This window comes from Stigmatopora nigra, chromosome 6 (genome assembly GCF_051989575.1).
Source record: "Stigmatopora nigra isolate UIUO_SnigA chromosome 6, RoL_Snig_1.1, whole genome shotgun sequence".
NCBI classification, from domain to species: domain Eukaryota; kingdom Metazoa; phylum Chordata; class Actinopteri; order Syngnathiformes; family Syngnathidae; genus Stigmatopora; species Stigmatopora nigra.
Window position 1 is genome coordinate 2,671,540 of NC_135513.1, and position 19,472 is coordinate 2,691,011.

A 19,472-nucleotide genomic window follows, 5' to 3' on the forward strand; every position below is an offset into this window, starting at 1 on the left:
CACACCTCCTACATAGTGTGTGTCCAGGCTGCCAGCCGTAACACAAGCACAAGTGTTTTTTCACATTTTATGAAAGATATCTTTTTTTTTCTTGAGTTTCATTCAGAGACGTCAAAATAAATGTTTAGGATTTTATTTGTTTATCTTTCCTCTATTTTGAAATAAATGACAATATTGGCTGCATTGTCTTTTTTATGGCGTTTTGCTTTTGTCATCTTGCAGTTTCGTGCATGTCAAGTCTAATTTGTGCGCATATAAACCGTGCCCTCGATTCAGTCATCATTTTTAGTGACAAATAAGGCTTGTATGCGAGAAAATACGGTAGGTGTACAATAAAAACGGACCACATCAATCAACTATCTTCTCTTCTCATGTAGCAAATTATATGAACTAAGTCAAAAAAGTAACAGTTCCCTTGCTGTTTTTTAGGCCCACAGGTCTCCCATTCCCTACACTCCACTCTGCCTTGCCAAGGCAGTGAAGAACACAACAGAGATTCAAGGCATGAAAACAGCACATGTAAGAATTTTTTGGTCATTTCAAAATCCATATTTGTAAGACCAATAATAATGACGTTTCCAGTAATTATTATTTGCTAAAAACAATTTTTATCCCTTTAAACATTATATATTTTGTAGTTCATTAAGAATTGGTAGAAAGAATATGATGTACAAATTGTTGTATTCTGTCTTTATTCATGTTTAACAAAATGTCCCAATTTCATGGGAATTGCAGATGCACATTTGCATTAACTATGATTTTACTAATGACTTCATAAACATTCTGCCGCTTTCATGACAGATCAAGGATGCAGTTGCTCTTTGTGAACTTTTTGCTTGGTTGGAAAAAGAGGTAAAGTTTGTGTCTTTTCAGCCTTAAATTTCAGTTAAACTGTTGTCTTGGAGAGTTGCCAGCAAGCATTCCATGTTGAGGTTGTTGCTGTGCTTTTACAATGAAAAAAAGAAAAATGCGAGTTCAGGCCTGTTTTGCAAGCTGTGTGAAATAGCCTATATTCACTTAAAACAATCATTATAATGACTTTGAATTATAATTTGGGGCATTGAAGCTTCCAAATCCTAATTAGCGGTATCATCACAATGCTGCTTTGCTCTTCACATTCTTTCCTAATTTTTATTTTTAAGTTGTATATACAAATTTAAATGATAATGAAAGACACTGTGTCCTGTGATTCGCCTACAACCAATTCAGAATTTACACTCAGCATACTGCACGTACTTTCCTGGGATATGCTCCGGTACCATTGTGACCCTTGTGAAGATAAGCGCCATGGAAAGTGAGTGAAAGTGAAAATTAACCATAGAATGAAAGAATGGATAAGGAATGAAATAAATATTTATATCAAGCAGAAGAGCTCGGCGTTGCCGGGCCTTGAGTAAGGCTTGGGAGTAATGCTAGTTCACGCGTGTTTATGGGGTCAAAGGCGCCAATCAACACTGTTCAAATTTCCCAATGTGCGCAAAGCGTGGCCACCTGCGGTTTCACCTTGCGTAAAAGACGCCGCTAAGTTTTTCCCCAATTCGTCCTTCCGCTTCACTGCCCTTATTTTTTTCGGAAAACAGCGTTTTCGGGAAATACCAGTTTGAAGTGTTATTGATTGTCATATTGTCGCTCTGTCAAAAAAAAGAAACCCTTGAAACTTGGCATGGACATTCTGAATGGCCAGATTCAAAACCCTGCAAATTTTTGTGGAAATCCAGCAGACGGTTTAGTCGCAATTGGAGCGAGACCCATGATGTGTAAACTCTGGATTAACACCCCTACTATGAATTAGGAGTGAATCGGACCATTTTTTTGGAAACACGATTTTTTTCGATTATCGATTTTAGATAGTTGTCGGAAAAATTTCGATACAAAACCTATTTTATGACATCCACGGACGTGCAAAGCATAACTGTATATTTTTAGATGAATTGTCTTTAGGTCCATGGGGAGCGAACAGACACACACAAACACACAGACACGTAAACAAAGATGCATTTATTAAAGGGTTGTCATTTTATGTTTGCTTTTGGGGACCGGGGCAGTGAAATTAAACATTGAGCCGCTTGGCCCAAAAGTCCAAGGAGGTCAAATTGGCAGTTCGGTTGTGGTTGAAATGGGTTTGGTTTTTGTATTTTAGCGATTTTCTTTGCTTGATTTTCTTTTCGTTTATCAATTTTTAGTGTATATTGGGGTTGCTTTGATACAAAACCTATGACACTCCCAGACACCTAAAGAATTTTCATGAAAATTGGTTCAGCCGTTTCAGAGTGCATAGGGATTGAACAGATACACAGACAGATACATATACACAGACACAGACAGATACATATACACACACACATACAGATACACACACACACACACCCACACACAAATATTGTGACCGGACGATTCGCCAAAAGACGTTTCACTGACGGACATTTCCCCAATGGACATTTTGCCGAACGGACGCTTCGCCAAACGGACGTTTCGCGCGCTCGCCCCGCCCCTGGATCATGTGTATGTTTTTCAACCTCGGCACCAAAAACAACACCATGAGAAAAATCCCCACTTTTATTTGTTTAATAAAATGATAAATTGAAAACTTTAATTTTTTCGGCAAAATGTCCTTTCGGCGGAATGTCCGTTCGGAGAATAGTCCGTTTGGCGTCATGTCCATTCGGTGAACTGTCCGTTGGCGAATCGACCGAGTACCCACAAATATACATTTATATAAGAGTTCAGATTAGATTAGATTATTATGATTTTTTTACCATTGTCAGTAGGTAAAACCTACAGAAAGTTAGTGAAATAAGTGTATGTACTCTGTATATTTTGTGTTCAAGACCACTCAAGGGATGATCAAATTTGTATATGATACATTTACAATTTGAAACAGAAGCATTGATTAGAACTTGACAACATATTGATCCATTGTACTCATATTCAAACAAAGGGTGCTTGACTTTATCCCGGCCAACAATGGGCACTAGGCGGGCGTCACGCTGAAATAGTGGCCATCCAATCGCAGGACACAAGAAGATGAACAACCATCTCACACTTCTACCTTGTGGGAACCTATCTTACCATGGATGTTTTCTGGATTTGGGACGAAACCAGAGTACCTGGATAAAATTCACGCAAGCCTGGAGAGAATATGCAAACTCAAACCTGACAAGCCCAGCTCCTGGGCGAGCCCGAGCAGCCTTGGCTTAGCTTAGGCAAATTGCAAGCGTCATTGTCAAGAATTAGACATCACGCACGTAATGGCAAGCTGGCAGCGGTGTCATTTTTTTTTTTTTTTACACCAGCGGTCATAGATTTTGAAACACTCTAGAATAGCACAGTCTTTCAAATCGTTTGACCGGAGATGAACAGGTTCACATTTGCTACTGACGACTTGCTATATTTTATTTGGCATAGTAAAGCTTTTGCTCCCTTTTCTGCTTGTTATGTGTTGCTGTTTATTTATTCTTTTGTCTTCTTGTTCTTCTTATTGGTGGTATAGATTCCAAAAGGCACTGTAACTGAAATCTCAGCTGCTGACAAGGCTGAAGAACTGCGCAGGTATTGACTTATTTTTTGAGTACTTTCCGAGGTCATCTAGGATGGTCAATATCAAATTCTACTTCAGCTTTTCAAGGCTCGGATATGACAGGCTCTCCTGGCATGCTAACTTCCTCTACAGCAGGGGTCACCAAAGCTGTTCCTGAATGAAATAATTAGGATCATTGATCATTTCTGGAGAGCTTGCCGATAGGTTGATCATTTGATTCAGGTGTGTTGGAGGAAGAAGACATGGGAAGCAGACTGGATAGTTGCCCTCGATCACCAGAGTTTGTGACCCCTGCTCTACAGGATGTAAACAAATAATAGTCACCCAATCCTGAAAGGACCTTTGTAAAATTTAACATTTTAGTGATGTTTGTAAAAAAAAAAAAGTTGTTTAAAAAAAAAAGCCAAAATCTAATCTAGATCAAGAATTTTGTTCCGAAGCAACAATTTTCATGTCATCCAATGCAAATACAACAAATTACTACCTGATTTGGTAATGACCGCATTTTCATGACTATAAGGTGCACATAAAAATCTTACATTTTCTCCAAAATAGACAGGGCGATTTATAATCAAGTGTGATTTATATATGGACCAATACTAAGATTGTTATCACAATAAAATAAAATAAATCAGTCGATAGGACAACTACGGCAATATATATATATATATATATATATATATATATATATATATATATATATATATATATATATATATATATATATATATATATATATATATATATATATATATATTGCCGTAGTTGTCCTATCGACTGATTTGAGTATATATATTTATATATATGTATACATATATAAATATATATATGTATATATATATATATGTGTATGTATATATATATATATATATATATATATATATATATATATATATATATATACATATATACATATATACATATATATATATATATATATATACATATATATATATACATATATATATATATATATATATATATATATATATATATATATATATATATATATATATATATATATATATATATATATATATATATATATATATATATATATATATATATATAAAAATATAAATATAGATAAATATATATAAATATATATGCTGCTGTGCAGAGGAGACGCACAGCTAAGAGGGAACATTGGTCTCGGTAGCGTTAAATTCTGCTTGACAATCTCTATGGTCCATTGGCCTCCCATTGGTTGTACCGCAAAAACATATCTCCATGCTTTCCCTTTTTTTGTTGTTGTCTTTGAGTCTGGTAAAAGCAACGTTGTTCTTTATTTAAAATTCTCGGTGCGAATGAAATGAAAAAGCGGTCCCTGTTATTCATTGAAGAAAAAAAACGGAATAATTTCAAAATAACAAAATAGCATCTATTTGACTGATATTACAAGGCAACGTGGCTGCCCATATAGCATCAGTGCCAAACTGTAGCTGAAGAAAGCATTAAAAGTGACAATTCTTGGCATGGTCTCTTTGTATTGCCTGACGAGATGATTAGACATTTACTCCGTTGTAGTTCTATATTTAATGCTAATTTGTTTATAATTCCTAATTTGAAGTTGTTTAGATGTGTTTATGTGCCTGTGTTCGTGTGCTTTGTCCGATGCCTACAATTAGCTTTCTCCTCACACTTATGCACCTGCACAAATAGGTCATATATTTTCCCTGAGATACTAGACGCATTTTGAAATACGACCATAAAAGATAGCGAGGTGGCCGAGATGCGCGAGGCTGCTTATGATAACAGTGTACTGTCTTTCTCGCCGCATCTCTCTCTTGTAAAGATATCTACGAGCACTGGACATAGTGTTGCATTTTTTCCGTGTTTTTTTTTTCGTTAGTCAGTGCAGAATTAAAGGAAAAACAATGGGTCCAAAGCAAGCAGGTACTCTGAAGGGTAGTGCGAAGAAAAGGCATGCGATGACAATCAATTATAAGTATGAAATAATCAAAGAACATGAGAGTGGAGTACGTGTGCCGGCGCTTGCTTGCCAATTTGAGAGGAGCACCCGGACAAATTGGCAGATGGTCGTGCATTATCCTATTGTGAGGACATTTGTGCATGTCATTTTTGTAATAATTTAAAGGGGAGACAAAAGCAAAAAAAACCTCGATAGATTATTTTTATAAACTCCAGCTAAAAGTGAAGGAGGAAGTGAGGCAAAAAGAGCCAAGCCGGAAGAAAAAAAGTTTTAAAAAGTAAACAAATAAGTTTAGTTAAGATGAAAACTTATTCTTAAATGTCTGTATCATAATATAAGTTCAGTCTGTTTGTCTTGGCTTTTACCATATACATACGACTGTAGTTGCTAAATCCAAGTTATGGAACAAGTTCTGCAACCAATTAATTTCATAAGTAAAGGTACAAGGGAATACAACAATATGTGTACATTGACTGTACATCAGCTAATGTTTATGATGTTTCATTTTGCAGCCTACAACAACATTTCGTCGGCCTTAGCTTCCCTTCTATTTCAAGTGTTGGGCCCAATGGAGCCATTATACATTACAGGTGAGTTACCTCACATGTAATATTTCCTTTTCTTAAAGTGACGTCTGCTCTCTTTGCAGGCCTCTGCCTGAGACTAACAGGACACTCACCGTCAATGAAGTTTACTTGATTGACTCTGGAGCTCAGTACATGTAGAGTATACTTTACTGTTCGCCTGCAGCAATTTAATTGGCATGTGGTTTGACTGGTCTTCTCTTTCTTAGGGATGGCACAACAGATGTTACGCGTACCATGCATTTTGGAACACCGTCTGCTTACGAAAAGGTGTAATTAGCAAGTTTATTAAGTAATCCTTAACTAATCACTTAAGTAGAACCATAATTAGTGTCAATGGCTTGTCTTTGTTCAAAATTGACAGTTTCTTTGTATTTTTAAGGAATGCTTTACTTACGTACTAAAAGGCCACATTGCCGTCAGTGCCGCTGTTTTCCCCAATGGAACCAAAGGTACCAGTCCTAATTAATTTTCCATCTCAAATTGTTCAGCATGAGGTAATAATTATTGTCACAGAATGATTAAAAACAAACGAATAGATAGTACTAAGTTGTCTTAGAGTAAAATGCTTTTATGTTCTGTTTGCATGATCGCTCCGTGAATTCTTTCTCACCTTTCAAAAAATGCACAGTATGTTAGCTGTGCTCCCTAAATTATGTATAGCTGTACTGTGAATTCTTTTGTAAAACATTTTTGTGAAATTGGCTAACAAGCTAGAGTCTTTTCATTTGACAAAATAAACCATAAAAGTGCAAGAAAACAGTTTTAATCCCCTTTCTCTGTTAGCAAGAAAACTACAGTAATACTTCCGTGTTACATCACGAACAGATGCGTCTCTTTGCGTATACAACGCTCTCTTCCTTTTAATTTAATTACTATGGTTGCCAGCGATTTTTAAAATTTCTGACTTGTTGTTGGGTAAAAAGTAGTACCGCGATTTCCGTTGAGTCACTTATATGTTCACACCGCAGAGTGTAGTGCCCAATTTGGATTTTATTTTAATTTCTGTTTTCGAAAAATCACAAAGTAGGGTCACCTCTACTATAACTACCTTTTTTTCCTTCAGTGCTGAGTCCTCGTAGCAAGAGTGTCTTTCACTTATGAGTTTCAACATGGATTTCCCCTTTTTTTATGAACTTAAAAAAATATATATTTTTCAGTGCGGAGTCCTAGTAGCAAGAGTGGCTTCTGCTTACGAGTTTCAGCATGGATTTTCATAATTTTATGAAGTCACAAAAAAATAAAATTACAAATATTTTTCCTTCAGTGCTGAGTCCTAGTAGCAAAAGTAGCTTCCGCTTACGAGTTTCAAGTAAATTTGCGATATGTGAAGTTGATATAATTGAGGGAAGACTGTAACCTTCTTGTGATTCAAGCCTTGCTTGCCGTCTTGTGGTGTGTTTTGGAAATATCCTCTTAGAAAGTTGGTCCGAAATAAAGCCAGTCTTTTTTGTATTGACAATGTGGTTCAGCCACCGCTGATAAATCCAAATTAATAGTGGTTAGTTTACTTTAAGTCACTTTTAATTTTTGTTCACCCTTTATGACTGAGCTTAGGGCCATTGGTACAACTTGTATCGAAAAGAAATAGATGTGTGAAGAAAATACATAACTAAGGAAAGTGATCTTTCTTTTCACTCTCCAGGCCACTTGCTGGACTCGTTTGCGAGAGCTGCATTGTGGGAGTCAGGTCTTGACTACCTACATGGCACTGGACATGGCGTTGGCTGCTTTCTTAACGTTCACGAGGGGCCCTGCGGCATCAGCTACAAGACCTTTGCTGATGAACCACTTGAAGCGGGGATGATTGTTAGCAACGGTATGGTTTTCTCAAATGATCAGCACAAGAGGGGTGTAGATCACCAATTTCAAGGGCCTTCTATATTTTTATTACTATCCATTGGTTTTACCTACTCTAGCTAAAATGTTTTGCTGAACTTAGCTTGATTGAAACAATATAGATACTGTATTTGACTCCAAAACATTCTTTTTGACAAAATGGCCCATTCAAAAGATAACAATATTGATCAATTTCATTCGATATCTAGATAAACATTAGGGTTCTCAACTTTATCATGGACCATATTGTCATTATGGTTTCTTTTAAAGGGTCATTATAGTTTGTTATGATTCGCATTGACTGCAGAGCACATTTGAACACCAAAGCTGGAAGCAGGAAGACGTAAGGTTTAATGGTGAAAGATTAACTGAAAAAAAAAACATACAACCTTAAAACACACGACATCTTTGGCGTCGTGGAGAGGATTGTTGAACTGAAGACGACCTCTACCTGGGCTTCCCCGTAAACCATCAGGTGGAGGGCCACGGTATATGGCCAAACGCCAGGGCCTAGGGGTTCGCCGACGAGATGTCCGGGGAAGCGTCCGTGGGAAAAGAGTCCAAAATGGTTTACTCCTGGACAAACATTTAAAACATGATCTGGTAGCTTCCCGTTTGGTCCATCATTGGTGAAAGGTATCTGTTATGATTCACCTCTGCTGCAGCGCAGAGTTGAACTCAAAATCAAGAAACAGGCCGGCATGGGAAAAAGGATACTAAGTTTGAATGGTAAGAAACTGACCAAAAATATCTTACAACCTTGACACTGGGGAAAAGTAAAGAAACAAACTCATCTGGAAAAGACAAAGACAATGAAGAAGCACACCAATGAAGGGCGACATAACCAACAAAATATGACAAATATGGGTGACACAATTAATAAATACAACCACAACTAATTCATTATATATCAACAATTATTCCAATATTCAATTCACTTTTTAAGAACTGTTTACCTAAATTATTTCCAATTATTTTTTTTCCAAATTATTTTTTACATTACATAATTTCCAATCCAGCGGCTTCAGTGGTTAGCACGTCACCCCCACAGGTGGACTAAGGGGAATTTCATACAATGATTAACCAATATTGATCCGTATATAAGATTTTTTTAGAAAAGTGTCTTTTAATTGTGCCTTACAGTGCAGAGAATACGGTACATGTATATTTTGCTGCCTTTCAAATATTTCAATGTGTGTTTGTTTTGTTTTAGAACCCGGGTATTATGAAGATGGAGCATTTGGTATTCGAATTGAAAATGTGGTTCTTGTTGTACCAACTAAGCCTAAAGTAAGACCAAGTTCTTCTCTAAATTGTATTCCCCCATCATTATTTTAACTATGAAATGGTGTCATTTTTTGTCCTCCAGTACAATTATAGAAATAGAGGAAGTTTGACGTTTGAACCCTTGACTCTGGTTCCCATCCAAGTCAAGATGATAAACACAGAGCTGCTAACTCAGAAAGAGGTAAACATTCATTCATTCATTTTCTGAAACGCTTTTTACTCACACGTGGGGAGGGCTGGGACCTAACCCATCTGACTTCGGGCCAGAGGCGTGGGACATCCTGAATCGGCCAGCCAATCGCATGAACCCAACTATTTATTTGTTTTACTAAAATGTCTTGCTGATTTATACCACATTAACTTGAATGCGGTTTGTCGGGCCTTCTGTGTTCTAGCGGGACTGGGTCAATGAGTACCACAGAACTTGTCGTGAGGTTGTTGGGGCGGAGCTGGAGCATCAGGGCAGAAAGGAAGCACTGGCGTGGCTTGTCCGAGAGACCCAACCCATTGCGTGAGCCACCACTCCGGCCAGAAGTACTGTTCCATAAAATTTTGTGCAGTGATCATTGTTTTTTCATCTTAAATTGGGTCACCTCTTTTGTAACACATCATATAAAGAGTTTTATTAAAGATGAGTGAAAACCAATTAATATATTGATGGATTTTATGATACATTATCTGTAAATTTTCCAGAACCAGCAGTGTAATAGGCTTACACCGGTTACTCTAATAAGGACAATTCATATAGAAAATTATAATTTACCGTGACAAATCCGATACGGGCAAGTAACATTTGGTGACAGAGCCATCTGGTGGTCACAGTAACGTACTAAATGTGGAAGTTATTGGTGAACACTGTACACCAGTGCTTCTCAATTATTTTCTGTTAGGCCCCTCCTAGCAAGAAGAAAACTATTCGCGCCCCCCCACTTCCCACCGTGACTATAAATAAAATCGTTTTATAAAATTGTTATAAGTACAACATTTTATCCTTATTAACATTAAAGAAAAGGAAAAAAAGAAAGAAATATAGTCAAACTTACAAAGAATAACTTTATTAAATCTTGTTTTAAGTCTACCACCAGGTATCGCACCCAGGGTTACACGCCCCCCCCCCCCCCCCCCCAGGTATCACACCACGCCCCCCCAGGGGGGCGCGCCCCACTATTTGAGAAGCACTGCTGTACACTAACTGTTAGCCGACGAGGCGACCAATAGGCCAAGGTGATGGACTGTGATAGGTTCATTAATAATTACCCTTTGTAATTATCAATAACTGCAGGCAGACATCTTATTCAACTATTGACATTTAATTAAATAGATTGGATCACGGATAAGTAATCTTAAGCGAGGCGATCTTCCAAAGTATCCCTCCCGAACAGTATTTTGCGTACAGCTTTAAGGCATTAAAACAAAAACAATCACCCCTTCATTTGACCTAACAATCATATAACAATTACATAAAGAAGCCCGAAGTGCGTCACGAGTGTTATGGACGTGGCAGAAACAATATCTTTGTTATGGGCTCCGTTGCTGGAAATGGCAGATATCAAGTCCTTGCCCGATCAACAACCCTCACAGCCCGATACTGGGTGAGATGTAGCGTCAACAATCCTTGGAGAAGTCCATGTGAGAGTGGACTAGGCGGCAGTTTATGACCTCGAGCCGAACAATAGAAAGACTTTTAATGATTTAACAAAGAAATGAATTACTACACATATATGTATAATAATAATACAGAATAAACCCAACAGACTGCTAAGCCAGTGTGTTCTAAACAAATGCCTTTCTATCCCATTATCATTGTGTTTTTTTTTATTCCCTGTAATATCTGTCCGTTCCTGTTTGCATGGTCAAAGTTTCATCCTCATCTACATAACACTATATATATTAAATAAGGAGCTACCTTCACTTAAGCATGAATGGTACTTTGACTAATGATTTTACTGTGCTCCGTCGTGCCCACAATACTTAAAATGCATACACAATAAGCCTACTCAATTCCTCCATAAACATACTGCCTCATCATCATTGTGTTTTTTTTTATTCCCTGTAATATCTGTCCGTTCCTGTTTGCATGGTCAAAGTTTCATCCTCATCTACATAACACTATATATATTAAATAAGGAGCTACCTTCACTTAAGCATGAATGGTACTTTGACTAATGATTTTACTGTGCTCCGTCGTGCCCACAATACTTAAAATGCATACACAATAAGCCTACTCAATTCCTCCATAAACATACTGCCTTCGACGCTTTTCAGAAATATAAATTTGAAACACTTAAAAAAAACAGACTTGGTGCTTTGAGAAAAGGAACAACAGCAGGGTTCGCGGAGAGCACAGTTGGAATCTTCACGAGGTGTCTCATGAAAGGCCACCCGTCGCGGCTTGCGAATCCAACAACACCACCCTGAGCTGCCACCCAGGAACGTGGCGCCCTCTGTTTTTCATCCAGCCGGAGATGTCCGCCCTGCCCCACACCTCCGACTACTCGGACGCCACAAGGGACCCCTCCCCTCAAGTGTCTTCCGGTCAGCTAACAGATAATTGTTTTGCTGAAAAACATGACTAAGTCTTTATTTGAATTTTAAAAAAGTTATACAATTTACTGTACTACATTGTGTAGTGATCAGTCAAGCGACAGTGGGATTCGAACCACAGTCCCCCACATGGTAGTCAAGTGAACTAACCACTAGGCCACAAATTGACTACACTTTCATTTGTAATTATTGGAAGGTCTTGACTACAAATATATAGAAACAAATAAGGGAAAATGTTTCCAGACCAGGATTCTAACTCCTAAGGGCAGGCGACGTTGAGGAGAACCCGGGACCTACCTGCCCGGGATGCTCTAAGACAGGGGTGGCCAACCAGTCAGAGACCAAGAGCCACATTTTTTACTGTGTTACCGCAAAGAGCCGCATCACACACATACCTTTGCTCAGCCAGATTTATTGTAAATGTCACACACCAGCATAGTAATGAAATAAATTGACTCCTACAGTACTAACAGCACAGGCCAGTCATTATCAACAATGAACATTGTGTGCACTGTCTCACACAGACAAACTCTCAGTTCAACCAAGTCCACAAACAAAAATATAATAATTTACAATAGCGTTTTTCTTTTACTATGCATGTTACTTAGTGGGACTTCTGTCATAAAATCAGAGCCTATTTTTTGCGCAACATTCGCTCCTTGTGAGCTGTCATTTATTATGAATGGCTTTTAACTAGCGCGCCCACCACGTGGGTGTACACCTCGCTCTCCTATTGGCTGCTCCCGGCTGAGCACTCTCGCCTTGGTCTGCCTCGCAGGGGGTGTGGCTTTTTCAGCCGACCCTGGATCTTTGGGATACATACTTTTTGTGTGCGCGACGCCGTTCATTGTCGCTTCTGGTTCACGGGAGCTCTCCCACTCTGTTAAAAAACGTTTACTCAAATGACCTTGCTCCTACTGGGAAACTTTGAGGTATTTTCATCCCAAGCACATGCGCATTGGACGAAAATACCGTATTGAACTCAAGCGAAGCGCACACGCAAATAAAAATAAAACACAAATACAAACTTTGATATGGACGTAAGAGCCGCATGAAACCGGGCAAAGAGCCGCATGCGGCTCGGGAGCCGCGGGTTGGCCACCCCTGCTCTAAGACATGGGTCTCAAACACGCTCATCCAGCTCCGAACACCGTGTCATTCATATCAATCTTGCGGGCCGCACGGACATTAGTCTTGCATATTAAGACACGGGCCGTAAATTATCGTCCCGCGGGCCGCAGTTGGATTTTATTTTTTATTTATTTATTTTTTTAAATATTTTTTTGGGGAGGGGGGGGGGGCGGCTTTTTGTTTGCATATGGAAACAATAGAACCAATATAAAAGTTCCCTATGGTTTATGGCATTGCTCCCTCAGCAATAAACTTTCCAATCAACATTGGAGTGGTTGCCGCATTTTATTAGGTCAGAAAGTTCATCTTACCCGTGGCCTCAACCGTTTCAACTGAGAGAACCTTCTTACAGTGCAAAAGGTGGCACCACATCCACCTCTCGGCGTGCTAGTGCTTCTTCTTTATACTGCAGGTTGAGCACCCAGGCTCCGCTGGCCAGTCCGTTTCCTGGTCTAGCTTCAGAGATGACGTCAACAAACTGTCTTTGTGGTGTTTGGTGAACAATCTCACACTAAATGCGAAAACTAAAGAAATATTCCTGGACTTTCGCAAACGAAGCACAGTTCTGGCCGCACTCCTCATAGATGGAGTATGCGTAGACAAGGTCCAGTCCTTCAAATTCCTGGGGCTCCACGTCACGGACAAGCTCTTCTGGTCTACCAACACCACGGCAATAGTGACAAGGGCCCAGAATGGCTATTGGTGACCCTAACGTATTGGTCCTACGAGCCTGGGAGTCAACACGCTGAAGGAATCCGGGCACCTGGTCGACATCGGGGAAAGACCGTGGCCACGGCATCTAAAACCCTTGTGTGGGCTGGAATTTCAGCTGAGCGCCTGAGTTCACGACAGTTGAAGACCCATCCTACTAAAAGAGACATCCTGAAGACATCTCTGGTGAGCCACATGAATGTTTGCATTTCCGAATGCAGGGAAAGAGCATTCATGTGAAGGTCCATTTTGAGAAGTGGACTCGCGTCCTGGGCACGGCGATGGTAAAACCCTGTGAATACTAGTCCCTAACAGGTGAAGAGACAGCATGAGAGTATAAAACTTGGGGCGTTGGTGTCCTGTACCTGGGCCGGTTGGTACTGAAACTCCGAAAGTACACCTGTAGAGTATACTTGCAGAGTATGTTGCGTGTGTAGTGATAACCTAAGGAAAACAAACGAAGGTGGGGAAAAATTTACCACTTATGAGCACACCAACTAACTTCAAAATGCGGAGCTTGAATAACAAGGCAGCAATTGAAAATGATCCTAAACAGCGTCTGCCGTGTAAAGATTTTAAATTTGTCGAAAATCAAAGCGCTTCAAGGGTTAAACACTTAAACTTACGGATGAACAAATATGGGTTTGCTGGCCAACTTAATATACATAAAATAGTAGACCTGCAGGATAAGATACACACTAGGCGTAGGGGTAATCTTTCTAAAAAGTAGAATCTGGATACGATGATACAAATTATTGGTAAGGTATGATAGAAATGCAAAGAAAGTTGAGAGGAGTGGGAATGAGCATGTTGATGAGAGCAAGACGGCTGGAAAATCAGAACATGCTACTTTGTTCCACCGAAATGGGGATGATGAGATGTCCTTTGTGTATTTTTTTATTATATTTTTTAAAGAATAGCGGGGCCTCCTCGACTGAAGGAGAATATTTTTACCATGATAGGTGGCGAGAGCATACGTATGTTAGCCAAGAGATTAAGAGAAAATAAATGAGGAGGTTGAACAGAAATCGAGTTTTCGAAAATACTGCGTGCTGGGTTTGTGGATAATTGGGGCATATATCGCATGATTGCCCAAACAAGAAAGCCTCTTAATATGAGGCCCATCGACATGACTACACGGCGTGCCTGCTCAAAATGAATTGAATGAATACTTTAAATAAGATGTTGAGCTAAATTTATTGGAAATACTGTTACGATCGCGTCGCACTACGCGACGCGATCGGGGGGGGAAAGTGAACCCAGGTGCGGAGTCGCCGAAGCAAATGGAAAAGGGGAGGCAGATATGTTGCTCTTGTTGCTTGGTTTAATAAACGGGGTAACATAACATAAAATACTTGATCACTTATTACAACAGAAAAGAAACATGCAGCGTGGCGTGGAGTCATCGTGAACGGCATGACTACGTGGAAACACGGAATGAAACCAGACGATCCGACAGCGTTCACAGAAAACCATAATGCTTAAATAGCATAAAAAAACCTAATCACCTAATTAGCCGCGGCTGATAATAATAATGACATCATGCCAGGAGTGGCAATCAAGCCACTCCTGACAAATACTGGCATTTGATATGGTTCAATCTGAGATCACATTTTTCGTGAATGGAATTCGATTACATTTTTTATGTGATACTGGAGCTTGTAAAGCTGCAATTAAAATGGATATTCCAGGTGCTAGGCATAAGGAGCGGAGGGTCTTTGTGACTACGGCAGGTGGTCAGGATATCGCCGTTTCGAAAACAGTTCCGGTTTGGATATTAGATCCAAATGGAGACACGGGTATAATGTCCGTTAGTAGTACATGAATATCCTGGTAATTTACCGGGATGAGATGGCATATTGCAGCTTGGCCTAGATTTGATCCTGTCCGCTAGCGGGAATATGTTGGTTAAAAAACGAAAAGAGATTCAAAACGGCCAATTAATTTTTTTGCGGGGTTGCCAGCCTGCATTATTTTATTATACCCTAGAATTTCCAAATAATGCACCGACTGCAGTAGGAAGCGCCCTGTTAGCTGTTTGATTGAGACGCGGTAGAGTATTGAAAACATGAACTCCCTCCTTATGAAAATGTGGTGCAAAATGACTGAGGGGACTGATAAGACCTATGAGAAAAAATTAACACGAGCCACTCCGGCCGAGGTTTACAGTAGACTTCCTCTATGGAGATGGGTTGAGGGTTGAGTTGCCTGAGAGGTTGGAATCCCTTTTTTCTTGAATAGTAAACTTCACACATTGTATTATAAATGGCTCAAGATGGCGGCGCGCATTGACACAGCGACTTTATGCTCTGCAGTTCGGTGTAGTTCATTATCCTACAGTCGCCAGGATTTAATCACTATCAGAAGGAGATGCGAGATATCCGATTTCACAACAATCTTCGATATCCCCGAGGACATCTCGAGACCTCCAGGATCTCCGCGGATAGCCAGCCCACTCAAAGTATGTCGAAGACAACAAAGAGAGAGGAAGCAAAATGTGCGGATGCCGGGCGGGCCTTGCTGCAAGACAACAATCACAGGGAGACAAAGTTGGAAACCTTCACGTGGTGTCTCCTGAGAGGCCGCTTGCTGCGGCCTGCGAATTCCAACAAATACCACTCAGAGCTGCCAACAAGGACCGTGGCACCCTACGTTTTTCATCCAGCCGGAGACATTTGACTGCCCCTCACCTCCGACTACCCCCCGGATGAAATAATCCGCGTTCCAGTGGCAGCTCTAGCGCTATCTGAGGGCAATCCTCAGGCGCTTGTAGTGCAACAACAACAACAACAACAACAACCACACTGGGCACCGCTTTCTAGTATGTTTTTGACCAACGCCCGATCCATCATCCAAAAAATGGAGGAGTTGGAACTTCGAATTGCTCCCAACAGCTTTGTCAGGAACTGTAACATTATTGTCATCACGGAAACATAGCTAAACCCGCATATACCCAACACTGCGGTATCACTAGGTAGCAGAACAATTTTTCAGAATGATCGTTCAAAAGAATTACCAGGCAAAAGCAAAGGAGGAGGACTTTGCATGTGAATACACAATGAATGGTGTTGCGACAGTAGGATCATTGACACTCACTGTTCCCCGAATTTAGAGCTATTGGCAATACGATGTAGGCTCTATTATTTACCGGGGGAGCTAACGGTCGTCATAGTAATGGCTATCTATCTACCTCCGAATGCAAACTTCCTGCTAACGGCTGTAAACAAACAACAGTCTGACCACCCCGACGGAGTCTTTATTGTCGCTGGTGACTTCAACAAAGCGTGTTTAGAGACTGTTCTACCTAAGTTTATTCAATTCGTAAAATGTAATACTAGAGAAGACAAAACTCTTGACCATGTCTATTCTAACATCAAACATGCTTATAAAGCCACTTCGCTCCCTCACCTAGCTGGATTAGATCACTTCTGCATATCTCTCACCCCCACATACACTCCACTCCGGAGGCTAACAAGGCCACAAATAAAAAAATAAAACTTGGCTCGAGGACGCTCTTTCTCAGCTGCAGGACTGTTTTTCCCGCACCAACTGGGAACTTTTCGAACACGACAACCTCCAGGACTACACAGACACTGTACTTTCCTACATCAAAAAATGCATTGACAACGTCACTATGAATAAATGGATACGGGTTTTTCCTAACCAAAAACCCTGGATGACCAATGAGACACAGACACTCATCAAATGTCGTAACACCGCCTTCATATCAGGGGACAAGATAAAATATAGAGCTGCCAGAGCAGAGCTGAAAAGAGGCAATAAAAAGGCCAAGGCAGCATGTATTAAGAAGATTGAGGAGCACTTCACAGAAAATAACCCAGAGAAGATGTGGCAGGGAATACGACATATTACCAACTACAATAACACGGATGTCTGTTAACGCAGATGCCTCACTAGCAGAGGAAATGAACCGTTTCTTTGCCTGCTTTGAGGTGTCTTCGTGGTGTTTGGTGAACAATCTCACACTAAATGGGAAAACTAAAGAAATCTATATATATATATATATATATATATATATATATATATATATATATATATATATATATATATATATATATATATATATATATATATATATATATATATATATATATATATATATATATATATATATATATATATATATATATATATATATATATATATATATATATATATATATATATATATATATATATATATATATATATATATATATATATATATATATATATATATATATATATATATATATATATATATATATATATATATATATATATATATATATATATATATATATATATATATATATATATATATCAAATATACAAAAAATATATATATAATCAAAGTACGTTGTGACGCGCTCATAAATCTCGACAATTGCCACGCAAAAATAAGAGAATAAACGACTAAGAAAGCTAATTTGGCTTACCAAGATTGCTTGGTTAGGCTCTGGCTCTGAAGCGTGAGAGGATCCAAAATACCTTTAATATGATTACAGTCCTATTCTCAAGAAAGTTTCCTAAAATAGATACTCATGTGCTCAAAAAACACATTAGAGAAGATGAGAGTACCAAAAAGGGAAATCTGAAATCTGATACAGGTGTTAAATAATAACGATTGTGACCATTATCTCTACCGTAACCATACACTAATGGTAGCTGCAATACTTTCATGACCATTATCCAGGACACAGTGTTTACATTCACACACAAAAAAAATAAAATAAATCCAAAAAGGGACACCTTCCATGGTTACATGAAGACATACAAGCATTAATGAAAAGACGAGACCATGTTCTCAAAACAAAACTTCAACAAAAAAGTATTAATGAGAGATAGACATTTACTTCGCTAAGTAACTAAGTAACAATAAATTCTACCTGCAAAATCAAACGTCTTAATAAACATAATTAGCACCTGTGTCTCTGCTTGCTACTCCTACAGACTGAATTTCCCGAATACGGGATTAATAAAGGTTGATCTAATCTAATCATTTCATCTCCTCTCATCAATCTCATCTCAACAATCTCATCTCATCAATCTCATCTCATCAATCTCATCTCATCAATCTCATCTCATCAATCTCATCTCATCAATCTCATCTCATCAATCTCATCTCATCAATCTCATCTCATCAGTCTCATCTCATCAATCTCATCTCATCAATCTCATCTCATCAATCTCATCTCATCAAACTCATCTCATCAATCTCATCTCATCAATCTCATCTCATCAATCTCATCTCATCAATCTCATCTCATCAATCTCATCTCATCAATCTCATCTCATCAATCTCATCTCATCAATCTCATCTCATCAATCTCATCTCATCAATCTCATCTCATCAATCTCATCTCATCAATCTCATCTCATCAGTCTCATCTCATCAATCTCATCTCATCAATCTCATCTCATCAATCTCATCTCATCAATCTCATCTCATACATCTCATCTCATCCATCTCATCTCATACTTCTCATCTCATCAATCTCATCTCATCAATCTCATCTCATCAATCTCATCTCATCAGTCTCATCTCATCAGTCTCATCTCATTAGTCTCATCTCATCAATCTCATCTCATCAATCTCATCTCATCAATCTCATCTCATCAATCTCATCTCATCAATCTCATCTCATCAATCTCATCTCATCAATCTCATCTCATCAATCTCGTCTCATCAATCTCGTCTCATCAATCTCGTCTCATCAATCTCGTCTCATCAATCTCGTCTCATCAATCTCGTCTCATCAATCTCGTCTCATCCATCTCGTCTCATCCATCTCGTCTCATCCATCTCGTCTCATCCATCTCATCCATCTCATCTCATCCATCTCATCTCATCCATCTCATCTCATCAATCTCATCTCATCAATCTCATCTCATCAATCTCATCT

General features: G+C 39.0%; 1 protein-coding gene across 2 annotated transcripts in view; it reads left to right on the top strand.

The window, feature by feature from the left end:
- The window catches only part of xpnpep1 (X-prolyl aminopeptidase (aminopeptidase P) 1, soluble), a 33,778-nt gene extending 23,951 nt beyond the window's left edge, over positions 1-9,827 (top strand). For both annotated transcript variants that reach the window (XM_077718990.1, XM_077718989.1), the window contains 11 exons: positions 430-519; positions 802-852; positions 3,491-3,549; positions 5,984-6,061; positions 6,121-6,192; positions 6,265-6,325; positions 6,438-6,507; positions 7,701-7,874; positions 9,108-9,184; positions 9,264-9,362; positions 9,577-9,827. In XM_077718990.1, coding sequence (XP_077575116.1) covers positions 430-519; positions 802-852; positions 3,491-3,549; positions 5,984-6,061; positions 6,121-6,192; positions 6,265-6,325; positions 6,438-6,507; positions 7,701-7,874; positions 9,108-9,184; positions 9,264-9,362; positions 9,577-9,696 — 951 coding nt within the window. In that variant the 3' untranslated portion in view covers positions 9,697-9,827. The remainder of the gene's footprint in view (positions 1-429; positions 520-801; positions 853-3,490; positions 3,550-5,983; positions 6,062-6,120; positions 6,193-6,264; positions 6,326-6,437; positions 6,508-7,700; positions 7,875-9,107; positions 9,185-9,263; positions 9,363-9,576) is intronic.
- Positions 9,828-19,472: the final 9,645 nt, after the last annotated feature.